The sequence below is a fragment of the Perissodus microlepis genome, chromosome 16, assembly GCF_051167445.1.
Source record: "Perissodus microlepis isolate ML-2025 ecotype Zambia chromosome 16, ASM5116744v1, whole genome shotgun sequence".
Classification (NCBI taxonomy): domain Eukaryota; kingdom Metazoa; phylum Chordata; class Actinopteri; order Cichliformes; family Cichlidae; genus Perissodus; species Perissodus microlepis.
This window is the reverse complement of record NC_140476.1, coordinates 7,466,554-7,492,696: the sequence shown is the minus strand read 5'-3', so window position 1 is coordinate 7,492,696 and position 26,143 is coordinate 7,466,554. Positions and strand designations below refer to the sequence as shown.

The 26,143-nt window shown below is 37.2% G+C and overlaps 1 protein-coding gene across 2 annotated transcripts in view; it reads left to right on the top strand.

Moving 5' to 3' along the window:
- LOC146370363 (inactive dipeptidyl peptidase 10-like) overlaps nt 1-26,143 on the top strand; it is a 248,284-nt gene that overhangs the window by 176,074 nt on the left and 46,067 nt on the right. For both annotated transcript variants that reach the window (XM_084954816.1, XM_084954817.1), the window contains exons 4-5: nt 6,287-6,381; nt 9,164-9,238. In XM_084954816.1, coding sequence (XP_084810942.1) covers nt 6,287-6,381; nt 9,164-9,238 — 170 coding nt within the window. The remainder of the gene's footprint in view (nt 1-6,286; nt 6,382-9,163; nt 9,239-26,143) is intronic.

Below are 26,143 nucleotides of genomic sequence, written 5' to 3'. Positions count from 1 at the left end.
ATTTTTAATCACCTTGTCTCTCACTTGTTCACTTGTTTGTAATGAAAAATATTTTAAATCCAAACCAAAGCCAAGAGTAAAGCAGACCAATCTTAAAGTATTTTGTGTTTCTTCATTTTTTTGCTAAGACTGTATCAGAAAGGTGAAAAGCAGTCAGTACACCACTGACTGAAACTCAGCATCTGGAATGTTTGGGATTAACCAGTAAAGACGGCTACTACATGTGAAGTACAGCTGTTACAATACCAGTGGTAATGAATAACCTCTGGGACCCAGACGTGACCCTTACCCTGATCCACGCAGTTTGCTCTCACATAATTACACTGCCAGTGAGCCGAGCAAGCAGACACGGAACCAAAGAAAGTAGTTTTGTGCCTAAAGCTAACCAAAATGTAATCACGTGAAAAAAATCAATACCAAGAACATATTTACACTTTAATATTACGAATCTGGTTGAGGGATCCATATAGTATGACCGATTCTAACCATTTATTATAGTGAGATATAAGTGTAAAGGCAAAACAGGGTCCACCATCATTACCAGGAAGCTTAAGAAATAAGGAACGATAAGACAAATACTGTAATACATGCAGTAGCGGTTTTTGATACGGGCGACACGGGCGGTTGCCCGAGGAGGCATCGTGGTGGGGGCGGCATCACGGGCATCGGCAAAAAAAAAATTAAAAAAAATAAATAAATAAAATCCTCGTACTCATGCTGCCCCGACGTCATGCCAGCGCATATTGGGAATGGCATAGGCACCGATCGGTTTTCTATCGCCCATTTGCTGGGAGTAAGGGCGCCCTCCGTTTGCGAGGTGCGCCTGCTGATTGCGGTACAGGAGGAGAGGGCGGGGCGGCGGGGGATTCTCTGTTCTGGCTGGAGCAGCATCTAATAACCAGCTCACAAAATAAAACAAAACAACCTACAACCAACAAACACGAAAGACAGACAACAGACATTATTATACAGACTTATAATTTGCGCCGATGTTTATTCGAAATTCTATACGCGAAAAGTGAGAGACCTCGGTGCGCCTGCTCGCTGCTGAAGTCAAAGTAAACTTTATTGTCATCTCCGCTACATACAGTCCAGCATATAGAGAGACGAGACGACGAAGCTCCAGTTACAGCAGTGCAAGTAAACAAACAATATATATAAGAAGAGTAAGAAAATAAATATACACTTTAGGACTTGGGGTAAAGGGATCAATAACAATTTAAAATTTATAATTTACAGTTTAAATGATGATTTAAAGTCTCACACACAACCCGTCGAAAGGGGAGGGGGGCTGCTTTCAAATAGAGCACATTTCATTCATAATGTTGTAAATCCAAGCCCATTATGTATTCATGTTTTGAATCCTGGGTTGTGTGAAATCCCAGAAATAAACCCTAGACAAAGCGAATCTGTGAACTAAGGTGTAGGTTTATTAGGTTATGTTGTGGTGATCCTCGGGTTGGGGGATTTGTGTTCGTACTGGAGTGCAAAATTAAAACCAATGGAAGATGCACAAGAAAAGTTCAAAGCCATCAGGTGCTCAGTTTGGAAAAAAGAGAAACGAAGAGGAGAAGCGAGCAAAAGATACAGGTAAGCAGATGTGTCATTGAATAATGGCAGGTCATCCTGGAACAATCAGAATCATATTCAGAATACTTTATTAATCCCTAAGGAAATGATGTGGGTTACAGTTGCTCCAAGAAGAAATGGTAAAAATAGTAACAGTAACAGACTAAACTCCAAACAATACCTTATGTTACAGGTTTTAATATTAATTAGTCATTGTCAATTTTTGATTTGTCCTGTTCTCATTGTATGATGAATTATGATGGCTGTTTGGTAGCTGTTTGCATACTATTCATACTCTCCCTCTCTTCATGTGTGTGTGTATGTTTCTCTGGTGAAATTCAGTATGGTTCCGACAACAGTTTTATGTTAATGTATAATCCTCAATATGTTTTATGTGTTTGTGTGTGTGTGTGTGTGTGTGTGTGTGTGTGTGTGTGTGTGTGTGTGGGGTGGGGGGGCAGAGGGAGTGTTCGCCCAGGGCGGCAAACAGGCTAGGACCGTCACTGAATACATGTACGTTTTGTGTGAGTCTAACAATGTAACACAACATCACAAGTTTTAAGATCAAAAATATACTCATCTATAAACAACAGGGTAAAGAATGAGTGGTGGCACTCGGGACCTACAAATTGGAGCCAGAGTTTTGGCACAGTGTTCACAGCTGTTGTAACTTTGTTGTTGTCACTGACATGAACATAAACAAAGCACAGTGCATTTTCTGTAAATGATACACCCTGCATGTTTAGAGTCAGTTTTACATGGAAATTTAAGAGCGAACAGTGTCACTGTTTTTTCAGCATTATGGCAAAATTGGTTAACTCAGCAGTGTATAAAGATGCAGCTCAGGCTTCATTTTTGCACCAGCTTCTAGGAAAATGCCAATCTGTATAAAGATGAGAATATTACTAATGAAGACTAAACCCACAATGTATCTACTTTACCTGTAGCAAGGCAGACTGACTGCATCACAGCTGTGTCAGGTAGCATCTTGAAACGCTGATGTTGAGGTGGATTGCAAGGTATTTTGTAGATGTGCAACTATTATAGCCAAATGAAATACCCTATTTAAATTTGTCAATTTGGTATATAAATCCAGTAAGAGCAGGACTATTGCAGTAGCTGATGTGGCTCTGCACTGAAATGAGCCTGCTTCAGGTAATACCATACTCTACTGTATATGTAAAAACAACTATGGCTGGTAAATACACCACAGGGTCATCTGGATCTGAAAAGACACACTTTCTGCAAATGCCACCTAAGGTATGAGGCTGTTTCGTGTTATTAAGAAATATTCATTGTAATGTTCTTTTAACTTTATTCAGACATACAGAAGCTGTTCTGGAAAGAGCCACAGTGTGTGCTGTATTTGACACTAAGCACATGAGACTGAACAGCATGACCAATATACCGAAATCTTTTGTGTGCCGATCGATTTCGCCATCTTCAATCAGATGTATTCCGTTTCAAAGGTTTTAGGGTTACAAGTGTGACTTGGTGAGATTGCTGTTGTGACATTTATCAACAAATGAAAAGGTGGAATATTCTGACATTGCGCAACTGTGTTAAATTGCTGTCAGATTACTGGAAAGAACATCTGAAAAGGGCCAAAAACTTGTGATGGAAACCTGAATGGAGAATTGTGCTTGTTCAGGCAGCATAGTGAAATTTTAGCTCACATTAGCTCATTCAACCACAGGCTCATTCATCATCATTCATCAGACACAGCTTCCATCCAATAAGGTCCAGTCATTTTTATGCAATTCATTCAATGCACTTTTATTTGTATAGCCCAACCAATATTAAATATTGCAGTTGAAGGGGTTTGACAGTTATAAAAACATTATCACCTGACATTTCTTGCCATTTCCTCAAATTTGCAGCTAAAGTGCCGTTCACCTCTGTGACTCTTTTCTTGCATACTTAACTTTTAAGATTGTCAACCTTTATTTGTGTATCTGATTGTTCCGAAGATGTTACTTCCCTGGCAGGAATCTTGGCCCTGTTCTTTCTCAGCGCACTCGCTCACATAGCTCGATATTTTGAATATTTTTTGAGTACCCTGAAGATCCTGATTCAAGAGGTGCTGTTGCTGCGGAGATGAATGTCTAATGTTTGTATTTTGCATTGAAAAATTCTGTTGTACAGTAAACTACCACAAACTTATCTCCAGTTCATGCCATGCAGAATGAGCTCCTCTACTGATAAAAATCTACTGAACAAGTTTTACATTAAACGAAGATAATATAAAAGTGAGTTTGGGTATTGTGGCTATCAATTGTGAAATATTCTTCGGTCATGCTTATTTTTTTGTGCTACTTCCACCATAGATTTATATACTGAACCCTCAGCTGAAGTCAGATGCACTTTAGTCGTGGTTTTATGTGACTGTGATGAAATTATAACATTATTACTTGCTTATTAGCAGGTTAACGTCATCTGAGAAAAGCCATTACTATTACTTTATTTATAATCCTCAGACTATCTTTAAAACGTATTTAATCAAGCTTATCAACAACACATTTTCAGTTTTTACAAGTATATATATAAATATATATAAGGAAATATATTAATTCACAACCGTTGTCTTTAGAGTTCGAGTATTATTAAATTATGTTATGGTTATGTTTAGGTGAATCAATCATCATCTGCTTTAATACAAAGCAAGTCCATATATTTATTCCCTTTCTTACTCTCTATCCATCACAACCTCCTCTTACTTTTTCTGCAGTTCACATATGTTTTACATTTTTTGTTCATTGTTTGTTTTGCATAATCCACCCAGTGATAACTTTAGAAAATGGTTATGATCATTTAATATAAAGGTAACTAAAGATCTATTATTTATCCTAAAACATGGGAGCAAAACAGGAAAAAAAAAAAACCCTCCGGCAAACAAAAATAAAATAAAAAAGATAATAAATGAATAAAAATCAAATAACTTAATAAAGCCGAAAAATTCCATCAAATAGAATAAACAAATATTTCAATAAACTAAAAATAGATCTCAAATAAACAAAATAAAGAATAATTAAAATTATTAAATAAATAAAAGTTGAAAGAATAAAGTAGTTTCATAAGGTCTAATCAAAACAAACTTAATAGTAATAGTAATTTTTATAGATAAATATCAATGGCAAATATGAAAATGGCGTCATAAACTTGAGCATTAAAAAAACAACAGGCAAAAATATATAACAGAATTTTAAATCCATGGATAAACTTTCCTATACTGCAAGATCTCAGTACGGTGAATCAAGCAAAATTAATATTTACCTTCTGATAACATGTCTTCTAACATGTCTTTGGATGATCTTCTCCTAAATGCAAATGCAGCAAAAAGAGAGACATACCTCACAAACAGTTAGACAAATGACACACAGACTGCAGCTCCAGCCTGCTGCGACACTTTGATAGATGCGTTTGGGGCAAAATGCTGGAGATATATATAAGCGGGATATATATAAAACAGATTTTAGTCAGAAGCCAAGGTTTGGGACAAATTGTTTTCACCTGACAATGGCACATAATGAAAAGCCAAAAAAGGATTAATTATCTGGGAACAATAAATGTTTGTTCCAAGTGTCCATTAAATGTTCAGATATTTCACTTTGGATTGATAGCTATCCAGCAGAGCTAGCCAAAGAAAAATCTGAGGGTGAATTCCCAGAGAAGATAAAAATTTCAAGGTTAACTTTGTTGCTGTTTCTGAGAGCTAACTATACTGGTCCACAGTAGAAGGTTTTTTTCTTCTTCTTTCAATACTCTTTGTCACATCTCTACCACCCGCTGTTTTTATGGCATTGCTCACCTCACTGTTTGTTACACCAGAGATTCATTTGTCCTTTTGTTCGACTCGTCAAACCCACATTTTGTCACTGCTTCAGCCTCACTATTTGGGGCCTTTATTTGCAGTTAGAATAGCACAGGAGCTGCATTCATAGAAGTACATTTGAAAGCCAGATGCATAATTTGAACAGGTGAAACAAAAAGAAAAGTATACTTAATTGCTGGTGCATTTTCTCCCTGTGCCTGTTAATTTGGAAGCTGCTGTTTGTGATGATGGAAATCTGCTCTTTACATGAATAATTTCACTATCAATAACATGAATGAGGAAAATTTTGCTTATCCCCATCAGATTTCTTTGTCTTTCACTACACTGAGCATTAGGATTGTTAGTATAATGTGGATTCACTCTGCTTGTATGAATACTATAAATGTGGATGCATACATTCCTTGACATTTATGGTGGGCTGTGTTTCTCAGTGTTTAGCTTTAATACAAACCAAACAATGCAGTCACGTCCATCCAATTCTGCTCTGTACAAAAAGATGTTTTCCTGGCAGCGTCACACAATGCTGCTCCCATCAATACACAGCATGTCGCGCTACTTGCGAGATGAAAAATCTGGGCATTTCCCTTTGTGTTTGTCTGGCAGTTAAATCTCACTTTTCATGCTCGCAGTTAATCACATTACATCACCGTCGCTCAAACTCGGCCCCTTTTGGCTGTCTGCGGCGTTTTTACTGTTTTTTCATTTGAGGGAACAGTGAAGCTGAAAAGATGTTGTTTTTAATGGCATCTTGACAACTCTAAACAAATCCACAATGGCTGCTTTGCTTTGTTCTTTCAGTTTAAAGTTGTTCTCTACATTTTTATGACAGCTTTCAGAATTCATGCAGGTGTTTTTTTTCTTTGTTCTCCCTTTTTGTTCACACAGACTCTGAAGTCATCTACAGGAACAGTGACGGCCATGTCATCAAGTTCAACATCCTCACAAATGAAACAGAGATCGTCCTGACAAACGGCACATTTGTAAGTAACTATTAGTCTTGTTTACTGGTTGGTGACTGCCATTCAAAAGTTTGGGCACACTCTATTCTGGCGTGTCTATAGGAAATTAAAAAACCAAAACTGTCTCAAATACTAATTCACTAGCTGGGGCCATGTCCTCATTTAAGGTTTGGTATTATTTTTAGTAGATAAAGGTGAATAGCTTAATCAAGAAATGAGCTGCGGTTTGGGGAAGGCCCCGATGGGGACTGGGCCTGGCAGGTCCCCATGTACTAATGAGAAGTGAAAGAACTGAAAAAACGTGAGGGAGGGAGGGTGGGGCACGAAAACAAGAACAAACAGCTTGTAGAACTGGAGGAGTCATATATAGATAAGACCCAGAATGGGTGTGTTTGGAGGCGGGGTCCGGCCCCTGACATTTAGATAGCTTATCTCCAATTGATAAAAATACTTAAAGGTACATATTTTGCATTTTGCATTTGTGACCTTAAAAATAATTTCAAACTAAATGTAAATAAAATCATCAAATTTGACTATTCTGCTAAATAAAGATCATGCTGTATTTTCATGTAACACCAATTTGTACCACAGGTTGGTGTAGAGTCAGTGTAATGTTTAATTTACTAGGCAGAAGAAAGCTTTTTCATTTAAAATGGTAACTTTGCAAAAAGAAAACTATGTAAGCTAATTGAGGTAGAAACTGAGGGTGAAACATAAGGTAGTTTAAAAAGAGTTATACAGATATGATCAGCCCCTAACAGCCCTTGGTAAAATTTTGTCTCTGGTGAAAGTTTAAATCCTCTTTGGATTGGTCTTAAATGTTTTTCATTAAGAGCATTTCCATTCAGTTGATTTTTTTTCCTACCCTCTACATATTTAGGTTGCACAGTGGTGTTGCTCGTTTTAGACTGTGCTCTGTAGTTTCACTTTCTGGCATTTTGGGTAGAAAGGTTAGAAAAATAAAAGCATGTTAATCTCTACATGAGAGATTTTGACTTTGGAGTCCAGAGTTTGGTTTCCAGGGGCAGTGACTTTGTTATTAGATGGTTCTTGCCATGAAGAAGGACCTGTGATGTGTGTGTCGGGGTGGGTGTGGGGGGTTGCTGTAGGCATCTTTGAAGATTTAAGTCAACACTTATCTAGCATGACCACAACAGCGTCATTCAGATACACGCATCGTATTTTGTTTGTACTTAAAGTGATCTTCATTTGTTGAGCCAAAACATACCCAGTGTTGTGAAGGTTACTTTTAAATGTATTCCACTACAGATGACAGAGTGCATGGCTCAAAATGTAGTTTGTAACGTATTCTGTTAAGTTACTTAATATGAGTAACATATTCTGAATACTTTGGATTACTTGATATATTGTCACGCTTTTTACAACTACATGAATCTACAGGATGGGCCATTTATATGGATACACCGTAATAACATGGGAATGGTTGGTGATATTAAAGTCCTGTTTGTGGCACATTAGTATATGTGAGGGGGCAAACTCCTCAAGATGGGTGGTGACCATGGTGGCCATTTAGAAGTCGGCCATCTTGGATACAACTTTTGTTTTTTCAATAGGAAGAGGGCCATGTGACACATCAAACTTATTGGTAATGTCACAAGAAAAACAATGGTGTGCTTGGTTTCAACGTAACTTTATTCTTTCATGAGTTATTTACAAGTTTCTCATTGTTCACAGCCATTGACATGTCGAAGAGGTTAACACGTGAGGAGCGGATCGAAATTGTGTTGATATCTGGTGAACGCAGTAACCGGGTCATTGCAGCAGATTTCAATGCAAGACACCCTACGAGACCACCCATCTCCCATGCTACAGTTAGCAAACTGCTTGCTAAGTTTCGTGAAACTGGTTCAGTGTTGGATTTGCCAAAATGTGGACGCAAGAAAACTGTCACTAATGAAGAAACATCAATGGCTGTCCTAGCTTCATTCAGCAAGAGCCCACAGCATAGCGCTCACCGCATGTCGCAGTGGCATTAGTCGTGAAAGAATAAAGTTCCAAAACTTCCTATTGAAAAAACAAAAGTCGTATCCAAGATGGCCGACTTCTAAATGGCCACCATGGTCACCACCCATCTTGAGGAGTTTGCCCCCTCACATATACTAATGTGCCACAAACAGGACTTTAATATCACCAACCATTCCCATTTTATTACGGTGTATCCTTATAAATGGCCCACCCTGTACTATTGCTGTGTAATTTATTGCTATTACTGAAGGCTACTTGCCACCGAGTTAACATCTTTAGCTGGTGTTAGCTGAGGTTAGTTCATAGACAGCAGACTGGTAGACTTGATGGATAGCATTAACAACCTGCTAGCTGCAAATAATCATGTGCAGTTCTGATGTAACAGGACACTTACATTGGAGGCTCTTATTGCGTGTTTTGTTTGGGTTTCTGGGAATTCATGGAATTACCAAAATTAGAAACAGGAAAAGACCACTGTGTAATCCATTTATTTCTACAAAATCACTGTATTCTAATTGTCACCTATTTAAGCGGTAACTGTAACAGAATACAGTTACTCATATTTTGTATTTTAAAGACGTAATGCCGGTACATGTATTCTGTTACTCCCCAACACTGAACATACCTGCAGACTAACGATAGCTGACAGGTGATTGCATCAGATCGCCTGATCTTCACACTCAACTGACCTAATGTAAACTCATCGAGATTCATTGGTTGAGTAGGTGTACTGAAACTTTTCATTGGTACTGTACTTTAGAGTTGATCTTTTTTGTCGTATTGTAAAATATTTCTTCTTCTTTATTATTTTCATCAGATTAACTTCAACGTGGCGAAGTATGCAGTCTCCCCTGATCTGAAATATGTGCTCTTCGCATATGATGTGAAACCGGTAAGTTTGTTAGATCTGTACAATCATCATTTTTTTGCAAGAAGAAAATACTCTCATTTTTTTTTTATTATTTTCTTATTTTTCCATCTCTGTCATACTGAGACTGTTATATCTACATATGGTGTGTATAGAATATGCAATGGAATGCAGACACTGGCTGCCCTCTCAGATGGGTGGAATGTAAATAGATAAGTTTGGGCTGTTGGTTTCATACCATTTTTTATGTTGACTTAAACTGTGCCTATAGGACTCTGCGCTTATTGAGTTTTTGCTTTGTAAACAGACAGCGACTCTTTCAGTGCACAACATGCTCAGCATGGAACAATGTGGTCACTGCTGCTGGGAAAAAGGAGTCAAATAATTTACTTGAAGTCACAGTGAAACTGAAATAAATGCATTTTCGTATTTTCTCATTGTGTTTCTGACTGGACTGAGTAGACTTCATGGGCAGGTTAAGCCAACCATGTGCTTCAGATATAGTTGGAATTTTGGTACATGGTTTAGTGAGTGTAAAGCAGGCTGTGATCCATTTAAAAAGGAAATGACTTTCTTGGCTTCAGTGTTGAGACAAGTTTTGAGCAGATCACTGAAAATGTGTGTTTTTTTTTTTATCTTATTGGGGGAAAAAAGTAAGATGCCTGCCAAGATTTTATTGTTTTTATTTATCCCTGGTTAGGCCCACATCTTGTATTTTCATTTATTTATTTATTTATTTTTCATTCTAGGCCCCATGTGACCCATAACATAGTCACAAGTTAACCACATAAACCATGGTGGGCCCTGATCTGGCTCATGAAAGCCTGTGTGGGGGCAATTATAGGCCATAAATCCGTGTGGCTCCCACACACACAAGATCACTCTTTAAATTACCTATGAATAATGCTATAAACTACATTCTCACTTGCATTTCATGGGAAATAAATTTTATAATATATCTTTTTGTTGCCTTGTGACCGGCAGTATGTCCAGATGTCTAGGGTGTACCTCCTCCCTAGTACTTTCTTAGAAATATAATTGAGAATGTAGTTTAGTTGTATAGGAACTTATTTTGGGGAGTTAGATTATAAACACACATATAAATACAATGTTACTGCAATCCACAAACAATATGGATTATGCAGACATTTATGCCCATGTATTCAAGACAAGTCAGACATATTTTAACCCTTTCATGCATAGTGGTCACTACAGTGGACAGCTATTCAAAGGCTGTTTTCTTGTATTTGTGTCAGTGTTGATGGTATTCTTGCACATAAACCACTACATTGGACACTGATGTGTCACTCCATACCCTGCCACCCACTGGTCGTTTAATGTTACTATAGATGTAGGACGTGTTTCATTGTAATTATTGTTATTTAACCCTGTCATGCATGAATTATGACAACCATAATAAGGATTTGATTCTCAAGTATTTTTATTCATATTTTCATGCCTAAAAATGAATAAAAGTACTTAAGAAAAGAACTCCTGATTGAGGTTGTCATACAGGGTTAAACAGAGAGAGAGAAATAGGGTTTTGTTGTAAAGGAAATTCTGAATCTTAACATATTTAATCAGTAAAGTGTCAGGAAAGAAATTACCCTAATGAGATAGGACAGGTTCCTCAAATTCTAGATGCTTGTGGTTCAGGACTACAGCCAAAAGATTATCAACAGAAACTTCATGTGACATCTTCCAGAACATGGAGGAGGATTTGTGCAAAGTTACAGAAGGTCTAAAATGCACAGTGACAGAAATATAATGATATTTAAAGAGCAGCAACCAGCGATTTATTGCCTCAGGAAACTCTGACAGAAGAAAAAAAAAAGGTGAATATGAGGCTTTCGGTAGCGTGGGAAGAAGAAGTGACAAAAGTGAAATTAGAAAGCAAGAAAGAGCAGAAACGTATGTTCGGTGAAATAAAATCAGAATGAGTAAAGAAAGCTAATCATCTGAACTTTGTTATTGCTATTGTGTTTTGTGTCATTATGTTATACTTTTACAGCACATAAACTGTGGAAAGATAATCTGAAGGAAAACTATAATGTAAATCAACAGTGAACTAGCAGTAGTTTAATTTAACCCAAGAAGAAAGGGAAGTAATTTAAAAAGAAGTTCAATCAGAACTTCCATTTGAAGTGGTTGTTGTGCTCTAAATCAACAAATACTTCCTGGCTTGATTATGCACTGAGAAAAGGAAAAGCATGTACTGCTTATTTTCAATTGTAATTTAAATTATACATTATTTGAAAGCAAGCAACCAGTCATTTTAAGATACAACAATCACTGCATCAATAGCTGTTTACCTTGTCATAAGAGCGACTACATGGTATTTTCTTACCTTGTTATTTTAGGAGCACATACTTAAATTGCATGCTATACCCTGTTTCCACCTTCACACACATTAAATAATTATTTACTGCCCATGCTGACCCCAACCCTAACTCTACCAGAATATGCAGAGAATATATATGCAAAGAAAAGGAAAAATACCATTCATGAAAAAAAATATTTTTTAAAGATGAAATTTTTACTGGTCTTCAAATCATGGTAGGGTTAGAGTTGACACTGATGATAACTTTGAGCTCACAGGGTTAAAGGGACTTACGCATGTATTACATTGCACAGTGATATGTTGGACACAGACAGAGTGCAATGCAAGCCAACTCAATTTTGACCAATTTTGACCAAAGGCAAGAAAAGTTTTTATGGCACCACATCTCAAGCCCCCAAAAATTATCTCAAACTTGTGAGTCATAGCTAAATTGAGTGGATTACGTCATGGCAACCCACCCTGCCTCCAAATATAGAAATGTGTGATCTGAATGTGATCTGAATTGCCTGCGAAAAGTACATTTACACAAGAATAGATTGAAAACATGAAGTATGGGTCCCCTGCTTTTTAAACAGGTTTTAATGTTATGAGAATAAATTTTTAACCACTTTGACAGAGGTTAAAAATCAAACAGACTAACTTACAATTTGTCTTGTCATTCAAATGCTTTATTTTAAATGATTGCAACCAAAAAGAAAAGGAAATAAAAGAGCATCACCAGGTGTTGAAAGACAAACCCATGCTGAAATACATAGTTGAATAAACATCTAAGCTTCAGTCCTCATGGGCTTAATAAATTTTGACGAGGGCCAGGGTCAGGGGGTGATTAAAATTCCTTTGTGGCTCATGCTGAGACTGGCAGATCACGTTTATTCACTAATAGAGCAGCGGGGCAAGCTTGAACCATAATTACCGGCTTTCCATCAGAAAAGAGTAGATGCAAAATGAGATATGCAAATTGGACCCTCCACTCTGGAAGGGATCAACTGTGAGGATTAGTGACAAGGAGATTAATCAGAGCTGATTTGCATATTTTGAATGAAGGGTTAGACTTACAATTTGGAACAATACAGTACACCGAGTGGCCGGAAGCCCAGCTTATATTTAGCACAAGGTTATACTGACACAAGAATCTAATAGAAATTGCACTGTTGGTCCATTTCTAATCTAAAAAAAAGGAAGCATATAAAATTGCTGTTAATTTAAAATGACTTCCTGTGTGCCTTGTTAAATCCCTTGGCAGCAGTAGCTGACAAACAGTAGACTTTTTTTTAAACTAATAGGCAGTAGCAACGGTATTGTGTAAAAACACCAGCCTTTATGTACACTGTCCTGCACCTCTAGCACACTTTGAAATTAAACTATGCAGCTAAATCAAACAGCAAGGGAACATCTTACAGTCACAGCTTTGGGTATACCAATAATAAAACATGTTAATACAGTCCTTCCCTTTAGGATGTAATCTTCAGAGGCTGTAAATCAGAATCTTTCCTACACAAACTGACTTTGTTTATTTCCTTTGATACTCAACGTGACTGCCTCAAGTTTTAAAGAGCTAAAGAGACTTGATCTGGTGACCCATAAATAATGGAAAATGTTGTGCTGTGCATTTATCCTTTTGAAGTGCTGATGAATAATTAATAACATAAGCAGGATGCATGCAACAAACTTCCTTATAACAGAACACGCAGCTAACATCAAACTCAAGAAAACAAGAATTCAGTGAAAAAAATCACTTCAAATTACAGTGGAAAGGAATAAGAAACATTGCTTTTTAATGAAAGTATTTATTTATTACAAATAAATAATTAGATGAATAGTTTTCCACTTTCATTTTCAGCAGACTGACTGTTTCTTGTCTGCAGAACTTGTTTTATAATCTTTTTTGTTTTTGTTTTAGTTGTTGAGAGCTTTTATTAATTAATGCGAAATACTGAAAACTTTTTATTTATTTATTTATTTTACCAAAATTGTAATATGTTCTAGCTTATCTATTGTGCACATTATGAAAAACAATATTAAATTTGGACTGTCTCCATTCGAACAAACAAAGAAAAGTCTTGGAAATAACTAATAAAATGTCACTGTCATGATTTAACTTTCGAGTGCTTTTCCTTCATCTATTTGCCTTGTCATATAAACATGAAAAACACAGTTTTAATACCTTCAATTAAAGGAGACACCTGTAGCATTAAATTAGTTACATTATCCTCATGAAAATGCTAGGTACATATACACATTTTATTACAGTAAATAAAAATATGAAATGGACAGGTTCTTATGTAAGTCTTTGGTACTTGAGCACTCAAAGCACTTTTCTTCTACACCTAAGAAACATTCACAAAAATAAATGAAAAACAAAACCTAAGACTGATATAATTCCTGAATGTCTGTTGCAGTAGTCTTTATAAAGTGATGTTTTTATTGCATGCTGCTGAATTGCATTCCTAATTGTAATTGTCATCTGCATTGGGATTTACCTACAAAACTAAGAAGACTCTGTCAACTCATGCTTATTCCACTGGAACTGGAAGAGATTATGTAGAAGCCAGGTGCTGCTAATCAAAAGCATTTAGTTAATTGATAATCAGAGAATGTGAGCATCTCGATAAAAGCAGATGTTTTGGCAGTTTGCTGGTGGGCAAATTCACCTCAAGGTCAGATTGTGCATTAAGCATAAAATGCAATACCAAATTATAATGGTCAGCATGGTGATGGAGGGGCGATGATTTGTGCTTGTGTTGAAGCCACTGGTCCTGGGCACTTTGCTGTCGCTGAGTCAACCATGAACTGCTCTGTGTGCCAAAGTCACATGTGAGGTCATTTGTTTGACAGCTAAAGCTTGGCCTAAACTTGGCCATGCACATGACAAAGATCCCACAGCAGCAAATCTACCACAGAATGGCTGAAAAAGAAAAGAATCAAGAATCAATCAATAGCTCCTTGAAATGCTGTAGTGGGACTGTGAGAGTGCTGTGCATAAATGAATGCCTGCAAACATCAATAAACTGAAGCAGTGTTCTGGAAGAGTGGACCAAAACTGTTCCACAATGATGAGAAACTTATCAAGTCATACAGAAAATGACTACTTGAAATTATGAGGTGTACTTAGGTTTTCACAACTGTATTTCATTCTACAGGGTGGGCCATTTATATGGATACACTGTAATAACATGGGAATGGTTGGTGATATTAAAGTCCTGTTTGTGGCACATTAGTATATGTGAGGGGGCAAACTCCTCAAGATGGGTGGTGACCATGGTGGCCATTTAGAAGTCGGCCATCCTGGATACAACTTTTGTTTTTTCAATAGGAAGAGGGCCATGTGACACATCAAACTTATTGGTAATGTCACAAGAAAAACAATGGTGTGCTTGGTTTCAACGTAACTTTATTCTTTCATGAGTTATGTTACAAGTTTCTGACCACTTATAAAATGTGTTCAATGTGCTGCCCATTGTGTTGGATTGTCAATGCAACCCTCTTCTCCCACTCTTCACGCACTGATAGCAACACCGCAGGAGAAATGCCAGCACAGGCATCCAGTATCCGTAGTTTCAGGTGCTGCACATCTCGTATCTTCACACCATAGACAATTGCCTTCAGATGACCCCAAAGATAAAAGTCTAAGGGGGTCAGATCGGGAGACCTTGGGGGCCATTCAACTGGCCCACGACGACCAATCCACTTTCCAGGAAACTGTTCATCTAGGAATGCTCGGACCTGGCACCCATAATGTGGTGGTGCACCATCTTGCTGGAAAAACTCAGGGAACGTGCCAGCTTCAGTGCATAAAGAGGGAAACACATCATCATGTAGCAATTTCAAATATCCAGTGGCCTTGAGGTTTCCATTAATGAAGAATGGACCCACTATCGTTGTACCCCATATACCACACCAAACCATCACTTCTGTTGTTCCAACAGTCTTGGAGGGATCCATCCAATGTGGGTTAGTGTCAGACCAATAGCGGTGGTTTTGTTTGTTAACTTCACCATTCACATAAAAGTTTGCCTCATCACTGAACAAAATCTTCTGCGTGAACTGAGGGTCCTGTTCCAATTTTTGTTTTGCCCATTCTGCAAATTGTGTGGGCCGATCTGGGTCATCCTCGTTGAGATGCTGCAGTAGCTGCAAGGGTGCCATTTGTGAGTAGCTAATATCCGCCGAAGGGATGTTCCACTAATGCCACTCTCCAGTGACATGCGGAGAGTGCTACGCTGTGGGCTCTTGCTGAATGAAGCTAGGACAGCCACTGATGTTTCTTCATTAGTGACAGTTTTCTTGTGTCCACATTTTGGCAAATCCAACACTGAACCAGTTTCACGAAACTTAGCAAGCAGTTTCCTAACTGTAGCATGGGAGATGGGTGGTCTCGTAGGGTGTCTTGCAATGAAATCTGCTGCAATGACCCGGTTACTGCGTTCACCAGATATCAACACAATTTCGATCTGCTCCTCACGTGTTAACCTCTTCGACATGTCAATGGCTGTGAACAATGAGAAACTTGTAAATAACTCATGAAAGAATAAAGTTACGTTGAAACCAAGCACACCATTGTTTTTCTTGTGACATTACCAATAAGTTTGATGTGTCACATGGCCCTCTTCCTATTGAAAAAACAAAAGTTGTATCCAGGATGGCCGACTTTTTAAATGGCCACCATGGTCACCACCCATCTTGAGGAGTTTGCCCCCTCACATATACTAATGTGCCACAAACAGGACTTTAATATCACCAACCATTCCCATTTTATTACGGTGTATCCATATAAATGGCCCACCCTGTACATGGAGGAAAAGTCTTACCTTTTGTGCAAAAAGTGAGAGAACTGAAGTGGACATAGTTCCTGCTGTATAGATTTATGATACACTGTTTGTGCATCTCATCTATTGAGAAAAAAAAAAAAAAACTAACTCAACATGACACTTTTGTGATGAAGGGCAATAAAAGCGGTTTTTCCAGGAGAAGTAAATTGCTTCTCTAATGGGTTCATCTCTGGTGCATTGAATGAAATAAAACATTCATCACATTTCTTGGCCAATTTTGCATCTTGGTAGAAATGTGTCAGTCAAATTCACCCTCACCCCACTGTCCCCACCCCCAATCCATTCTAATCATTTGCTTTGGATTGCATTTTGCTTTTGAAGTATTTTAACAACATATATATAGAAATAACAGTATGTGACCTCAGTCACAGCTGCAACATTGTGTGTTTGTCTTTTTTACCCATCCTAAGCAAAGATATAGGCAATAAAAATAGGTTTTATTTGTCTATATAGGTTTATCTTTTTGCTGCAGAGTCAAATCCACATTATATGTTTAAAATTACAGTACTGACTATAGCTACATAAGATGAAGGCTCAGGCTCAGCTGATGGAGTCAGAGAATCACGTGGACTAAAAGGCGAACAGACTTAGTCGGGCTATTGGGCCTCAGGCAGCCTGAGCAGCGTAGATCCGTCACGAGGAGACAGAGACGGAGACAGAAAGCAGATTTCCCCATTTGTGCCCGTGACTTGTGTTGTTACATCATTTGCTTGTTTTTATCACATCAAATCAGCTGCATTCTTTATTAAAACCAGGTCTGATATTTCAGAGGTATGCAGGTCAGGCAGATGAAACAAAGGTAAAAGACCTTGGAGACCGCAGCAGGTCTCCAAGGTCTGATAAGGTGTTGCATGCATAGAATAAAAAATGCTATATGAATACATACCTGAATGTGGCTTATGCTGTATATCTTTTTGAGCCTTTAATCCATTTGAAAAAACAAATCTTTAACAACTGATTGGTTCAATCAGTCGTGTGTGTAAAGAATTTCTGGAGTACTGTTTTTAGCCTCAAACAAATACAAATTTAGTGTTCTGCTGAGTATTATGTGTGGATGAGTTTCAAGAATCAGTTTTCTGAGCACTGAATTTTTTTTAATGTGTCATATTTTATGGGGAAATGAAAAGCATATCTGTAGTTTCTAAAATTTGGTTCCTGTCTTTGAACCTGGAATGAATTATTTTTTTTTAGACCTGGGGGTAGCATAAAAATGTTCTCAGTACTACATTAACATACGGTACACATCCATGACAAACTAGAATTGCAAAAAGTACTACACACTACATATAAAATCATTATTGTTTAAGCTGATATTATAATTATTATTTTTTTTTTAATTTCTTTTATCTTATTAGTTGTTTCTTATTTTCAAATCCAGAATTTATAGAGGAACACTATCACTCATGTCAAGTCTTGGTTTTTGCCTCTTGGTAAATGTAAAGTCCAGTGTGCTCTATTTAGGTCTCTGCCAACACCTGTGAGAAACAGCTGGAGTTAATCAGATAGCTGATATTTTTATGAAGGATCAATGTGACAGTTTCAGATTGACTGTAATTTGACACATTACTGTTCTGTAAATACTGATTAGCTCCACTTTAAGGACAAAAACTCACCTTAAATCCGCATGTGTGGAAATCACAAAGACCACGTGTATTCATAGACTAAGTACCCTGATTACTTGGATTGGTCATGGGTTTTGGCAAGTTTAATATCACAGCATAATGCATTATGTGATTTTCCCTTGAGTATTGTGAAAGTTGTACAGAAATGGTTTGAAAAGACAACATAAGAGCTCCCAGACACCACTGTGAGTATGTGAGCAGGGACTGGAACTTAGCCAGTGCTTCCACATTAACTCCAGTGTGTTTGTTCATGGTAATGAAAAGCCATGTGGCTCATTAATATTGTCTAACAGCAGGACAGCAGAGGATTTCTACAGCATCCACTCACTGGTTTTAGTCTTTTTTTATGTGGCGTTTAATAGCAAAAATCCTGATTCTTTAACCACCCATAGGTGTCAGTGAGGTTTTCTGTCAAACTTGCAATCTGTTGCATCATCCTAGTGCATCCTGGGATACACTAAAACTCCCTCGAAATATAACAAATATTAATCCTGAAATGTGAAATGTAACCAAAAAAGCATAACAGCAAAGAAAACCAATCTTTCTCTGTACACTTCTTTTAAATTAAACTTCTAAACAGGTATAAGTAAGTACAGCTTACCGACTTTATCGATTACACAGGTGGTGATCAGCAGTATTCACAGTGTTTCAGCACATCCTGTGTGGATGCAGTAAAATTTTACTTATGCCCAAGGCTTAGCCAGAGATACTAATGAAGGTGAGGAATGTGCTGAACTTTTATTCCATTAAAACAATTCAAATGATGAAGACCCAGAGGTCGACATTTTATTTTAACAGATCTTCCCAGGGAATTAGATCATTACAATTATAAGCACACTATAATAAGCAGAGGCCATTGCCTTAATTTGTTACAATATGAAGATACTATATAGCTCCTCAACAAAGTAACACTTGATATAATTTGATACAGTGGAACTAAAACCATGGAAAACTATGCTGTCAGGCATGTTATTAAAGAACTGCAGAGTTATCTCAGATCAAGAAATAGGATGCAGTATGTGAAGAATGCTTACAAGAAGCAGTCTGTGCACTGATTTCATAGTTTACGGTTGATTTTTAGATAGTTACTGTGCCAGGATAGACACCGGATGTAAATGATCAAAGACTTGAGTGATTACACATGAAGCAGTGGTATTAATGTGTCCCATTATATGTTGGAATGAATTAGCGTAATAGGCATTTGAATAAAACCCAATTATATTTGCAATTAGACTATTTGTAAGTGATAGATGTCTTGGATGACATCTGGAAATCATTTCCTTTTTATTTTTTTACAGTAATAATTTAATATAAACTAATTTTCAGTCCCAAATTATTAAGAAACATAATGCTCCTTTTCTTCAAACAGATTTGGATAATATCTTCAAATAATAGTAATTAGTATCAATAAAAAGTGATAGTGGTATTCATTAAATATTGAAAAAGTAAAAGCACAAGAAATACCTCTTCCTTAAAATAAATTCTAAATTAAGGTGTTGCATATAGTGTTATCTGGCAGGTTGGCAGGTAACACCTTCTCTTCATGGTTCAAAACTCTTGGTATTGTTAGCTGACCATAATTTACTCATTTTACAAAACGAGTAAATGATTTTTTTAGAATGAGCAGCTCACAGTTATTAAAACGCAATGAATTCCATCATTGACTATAACACTTTATCATGCAGTCTGTTTTTAACATTAACATTCCTTTCTCTGTTACACCTCCCTCCAGCACTCTGTTTCCATTAAAAAATACAAATATGACAGTTTTGTTTTGCATTGCATATACTCTTGTAAACACATATTGCAATCAGCTAAATATTTTAACATCCAAATTTGAATCTCTTGTCAGTCACATGACACAATAGAGGTTGTCCAATACGCACATGCAAGATTTTTGTTATGTTTTGCATAATTTAGTAAACTGACTAAAGTCAGTTTTGTATCCTATCGAAATCGTTCAAAATTATTTATTTTAAATGTTTTTTTCCCCTAATTTTTATGAGCTTGCTGTAATCCCATGCTTTGATCTATGGACTATACTGTGAAGTCTGTGCTTGCAGTTAATCGTAACCTCTAATGAACGATGAAAAGAATAACAAAGAGACTTGGATCTGCACTAAAATAAGCAAACCGGTCTCCTGCTAATCACGCACTTTGATCCAGTGCTGCCTTTGAACTAATAAGTTGTTTTATAGAGTGCAGCCTTTGTAGTTGCTGGTCATAAGCTACAGCGGTTTTAGGTGGTTATGTGGATCTGATGTGAATGGAGGAGTTTCCTGCTACAAGGTCCAGGAGAAAGCTCTTGTAGCCTCACCTGTCTGTGGGATTACATACTGTTATCTACCTACATCTGTATCTGGGAGTGATTAAGCTTGAGAAAAGCTCATAATCTCTAGGTTTATGTTTGTCACTGCTCACAACTGGCTGGTGTTTTCTTAGCCTTGCAGACACCGTGTAATGTTTGAAATCTTTGCTACCTATAGTGCTATTTTACTCTATTTGTATGCCATCACTATAAGCTGTTGATTTAAGTATGTGTATGTATCTGCATTCAAATATAGTGGGAGAGAGAGATCTCCTGCTCCTAACATTCATATATTCTGTTCTTTTTCCACTGAAGTAGAGGGAACATGAAAAAATACATAATTAGGTTTAAGCTATAAAGACACAGAAGTGCGTGGGTTTGAAGTTGACAGATTTTTCACTGATTCTGAGTGACAGCCTCTACTGATTGCATGTCAAGGCATAACTGGATTGAAAGCTTACATTTGTTCTGCATTTTTCCAGCCATACCAATGCAACACTTCAAGCTTGTTTCTGTCTGTCACTGGAAAAGTTGAAAAGCCATTTACCTTCTGAGCAGTCTTTTAAGAAATCAACAATTTTGCATTTTCGTAGCTGATCAGTTTATATTCCAGTGTCCCAGTTTGAGGAAGAATTGCTAATAAAGGATCAAATAATCTAAGTGGGAAATGGCAGTGGGGAGTCACAGATGTAATGCTGAAAACAAAGAGGGAAAATGAGAGAGAAGCTATCTGTGCTGTCTCTGTTGAGCCCACCTGGCATTTCAGGGAAAAACAAACCACAAATATGGGAAAAGCAGAAAACAAATATCATCCTGATGCACAGTTTTACGGTGGAAAACAGCACCTGTGTCCCAAAGCAACATCTCTGCATTCAGTTTAATAAATTTTAAATGAGTGTGAACGGTGGCTGCTGCACTGAATGGCGATACCCACTATTATATAGGCTATCAGCATTTCTCCAATAATGCCAGCAAAATAAAAGTACCCCTTTGGGATTTTGTTGTTAAAGCAAAGCACCTGCATTCCTGTGTCCTTAAATGCCTCTTGTTTGGTGTACTGCAACCATAACGGATGAATATAGCAATATTCTGAGACATGTAAACAAAGGGATTTTCACAGAAAATAAACAAGCATCAAGCTACATAGGCTTATGTAGCTTAGGTGATGTGAGATAGAATTTGTCTGCAAGATTATCTGAAGCTGATATCTATCCTTTTGATATGTCTGATTGCGGTATCCAATTGCAAACAATGTTACAAATCAATAGGGAGGACATTCTCTAAATCCTTCACTTAAATACAAGTGATAAAATTAGATGTCATCCAGATCTTTATATTTTTATGACATGCCTGTGGTTTAACTTATTGATTTGTATCATCTGGATTTATGGATTTAAAAAAGCTGAGTATCATCTGCATACCAACAAAAATGTATGCAGTGTTTTAAGTAAAGGTTTGGTCCTGGCACATAACCCTGTGGAACTCCACAAGCGCAACCTTGGACTGTGGGAGGAAGCCGGAGTACCCGGGGAGAACCCACGCAAACATGGGGAGAATGTGCAAACTCCCCAGCGAGATGGTGAAGTCAAACTCAGGACCGTGTTGCTGTGAGGCAACAGTGGTAACCACAACGCCCCTTCAGTGTATCACATTTCCTTTAATACCAACAGTGTCTTCAGGTTTCTGTATTAAAATATTATAATCAATAGTATTGAATACTGCTCTGAGGCCTAGCAGGAGACACACAGATATGAGTCCACTGTCAGAGGCCATAAGAAGATAATTTGTACCCTTCACTGCTGCTGTTTCTGTGCTAGGATGCACTCTTCAAATAAACCATTCCTCTGCAGATGAATAACCCGCAGTTTCACAACTACTCTTACCGGGATTTGTACGTTTTGACCACATCAAAACTGAAGTAATACAAGGCTAAGCTATTTGCAGTGTAAAAGTATATTCTTTAAATATAACCCTATCAAGGATCTAAACTAAAGAAAAACTAAAAATCCTCAAGCTGTGAACAGGCTCTTGGTGTGCCTTGTGTATTCTATCTAAATGTGCTTGTGATAATGGCAAGCAAAAATATAAACAAAGACAAACAAAAATATAAGTTTCAAAGCCCACCTCTTTATAGTTCCTAGAGCCAAAATTACCATAGCTGCCACGTAGTGACAGGAGAGTAGGATGTCAGCTTCACATATCCTGTAGTGTAAAGCTTTGTTATTCTTTGGTTGCCTTTTGGTAGACATGTTTTCCCTTCTGACAGAGCCATCCAGGGAGCTGCTTCCACTACACTATTGATTTTTATAAGTGGGCTGATACCCAGCAGGGGAGGGGAAGGCTCAGATGCACTTCTTCTGTGGTGACATCCATGAAAGTTTTGTTAAATGCCTGTAAATTGTTTTTTCTTCCTTTTGTCTCACTCAAAAGAGATTTTTTTTTTGTCATACAACAGACAAAACATATACATATACATACATATATACGTACATATAAAAGGCACTGTTTTAGTCCACTAGAGTGAGATTTTCACGGCATATTCTGCACCACATCTCTGTGCGTTCATCATTTGTTTGAAGCCAGCTCACCTCCTGCAACCACTTTTCCGAGAATACGCGCTTCTTTTGCGGTTCAGACTCCTTCTGACATTTCTTTGGAGGTGGAGGAACACCAAAGTAATTGCTTAAAGGAGGTTGCTTCTTCGACATCTTTAAGCGTTCTAAACTAATGTCTGTCCTCCTCCAGAAAATCTTATGTACGCAAACGCACGTTGCAACTTCTTATCTGGTGCGCGTCTTTTATCTTGACAGCGAATGCGCACCTGCAGACCACTTATATGCACCCCTGCTTATAATATATGCATTTTTTTAAACAGGTTCATATAGTAAAAACATAATCTCACTGGGAGGGGTTATGTTTAATGGGAATTCAAACTCCCAGTTAGATTTAACTGAAACGCTTGTTTTTCTTCCATCCTTCACTTTTCTTTCTTTTTTTTTTTTTTTGACAAAACATTTATTTCCCACAAGCCTAAAAAAGGTCAGTTACTTGACAGACAAAGACCAGCCTAATGTCCTTGAGTGTGTAAAAGGGATTATAACTATATACTGTCCTGACTGCAGGCACCTTCTCTCTTGCTTCTGTTTACAGTCACATTTTGCATGCATGTTTAATTTTTATTAGTCATATTAGTACTAATATGGTCATAGAATGACATGCACATTAATAAGAACTTTTTTGTCTTTCTTTTTAAGTTAAATTATTTATAATGCTTTAATTTAGTAAAATGCACTAGCCAACGGGAAAGATGTGGAAGATACTAATTTATCTCTTAATATAAAACCCATGAGCATAATTGTTTTAAAAAATGCTTCTAAAAGAGACTAAATTAAAAACTGAGCTGTGAAACAGTGACTTTGGCTTTCACAGGGTTTTTGCTGCTGTTCATGAAAAATGCAGTTGATTAAAAGTTAAATTAACATAATATGTGATTTTTTTTAGGTTAGGCTATATTCAGAGTTTCAGTTTCAAATGAGGTGGAAGGTTCACGTTTCACTGAATTTTTTTATTTACTTATTTATCGAGTAATTCTTTTGTAACTGAAAATTTCATATACATTCAGTCATTGATTTAAAAAGTGTGAGCAGATATTTTTATTGTTTGTAATCTTCTGCTAAGTTTTTTTACACTGCTAGAATCACAGCTACTGGAACACAGAACACACCAAGAATACCTGATCAATCAACTTCTGTCGAAACCGATTTCCACGTCTCCTTTATTGCAGAACAGTAATATGTAAATATTTAATATGTAAATGCTCTAATGTTCAGGCACAACAATAGTAATGAACTTCAGCACATGGGTGCACTCAAAGTTAAAACAATGAATTCAATTTAACATGTTTGTTTCATCACACAATTTTCTGCAGTATTAGCTTCTTGTCTTATTTTCAAAAGTTTTTAATTTTACTGATATATCTTTATGTTATTTAGTGATTTTTATCATGATTTTATCATCATGTGATTACAAACAAAGTTGATTACCATCTTCATGATACTTATTTTAGGGTGTTTCAAGCCAACACAAAGAAAGCCTGGGTGTGTTCAATTTTTTTGTGCAAGAAAGGTATGAGAAAAAAAAAAAGAATTTATAAATAAATAGAAGAATGGGTGAATGTTTATTGCACATTGGATTCTAATCGACATATAGTAGTAAAAAACACACAGACCCACACATACACATAGAAAATATTAAAAACAAAGCACCAAACGTGAAGAGCAGTGAGCCACTGTGTCTATATGCGCCGCCATCTTGTTCATCATAATAAAGTATGATGTGAGTAAGCTGACAGCTGGCTACACCATATAAAGACAAGGAGAGATAAGAAAAAGCAAACAAATGATGTGCATGTCAACTCAGCATTTGTGAACAACTCTGATTTGTTAATACTGAAAAAATGGACCTACAGTATATCTCCCACAGCTCTGTTTATAAGTGGGTAATATAGGAAACAGTAGACTAATTATATCGGAATTCATAAAATGTACCAACTTTATATTACAATTCTGAAATTACTAATGTTGCATCATATTTTGGGATTTGTAAGCAATGATTGTGAAGAATCTATGTTAACCCTTGGATGCATAACCTACCAATACCTACACTCTTCCACGAGTGGGGTCAAAAATGACCCCAAATAAAATCAATGCATTTTGCTATAAACTCGGTTGTTATTCTTCAAAATCTTTAAAACGAAGAGTTGTAATAGTTTCATATTTGAGGTATTCCCCATAAAACATGTTTGTGACATGAGGCACTTTGCATTTTTATTTATTTTTTCATTAATTTTAAGAAATTGCAGTTTTTGTATCACTTGTATCACTTTTGTATGCTTGCTCGGCATATACTGCAGAAGCTGGGCCTTCCTTCTGAAAGGCACAAGTTGTTCATTCACTGTAACACAATCACTGAGGATGAATTTCTGCCTGCAGTTGACCAGGGACAGGCCCCATATGTAGCGGAAAGCTGCCATGTGGTTTGTTTTCAGTCGGTAGGCTCTGGTCCTCTTGTCATCAAAGTGCAAGAAACGGCGAATATCTTTAAATCTTTTAATTGGACTCCCAAAAAACACACCGACTGGTACATCCCAGTTCTTCTCACTTCCTGCAAGAATGGTCAATCAAATGAAGGCTTGGAGCTTATGTTTGATTACATTTTTCCAATCTTTTCCCCTGTCTATGGCTACTCTTCATGCCTCCATGTTTGTGCATGTCAGAACCTCTTCTATTATATTATCAGACATGAACATCTTCCATGCATCTATTGGGGAGACAGTACTAAACCCAGGTGCAAGCCCTGGCCGACTAATTCAGAATATCGTGGCTAGAGCAGTAAGAGGGGCTCATTCTGTTAGACTCAATATCCATTTCCTCTTCAGAGGACTCATCAGAGGACTCCTCTGTATCTGACTGGCCTTGTTCAGTGGGGGGGACAATAGTCTGGGCCCTCTATATCTTAGATGTCAGATTCTGAGTCAGTGCCTCCGATGGGCTCTTCATCCCATCCGTCCTGGATCATTTGTAGGGCAAGATCCACAGGGATCCTTGCTGGCCTCATAGCAGCCATGTTACTTTAAATATTTAAAAAAAAAAAAAACATCAGAAAGGACAATGTTTGAAATGCACAGTAAACTATAAACAGGGCTGCACATAAATGGTCCGCAGGTGGGCATTTGCTGTCAAAATAAAAGACGCATACCAGATAAGAAGTTGGAACGCTCGTTTGCGTACATTAGATGTTCTGGAGGAGGACAGACATTTGTTCAGAACT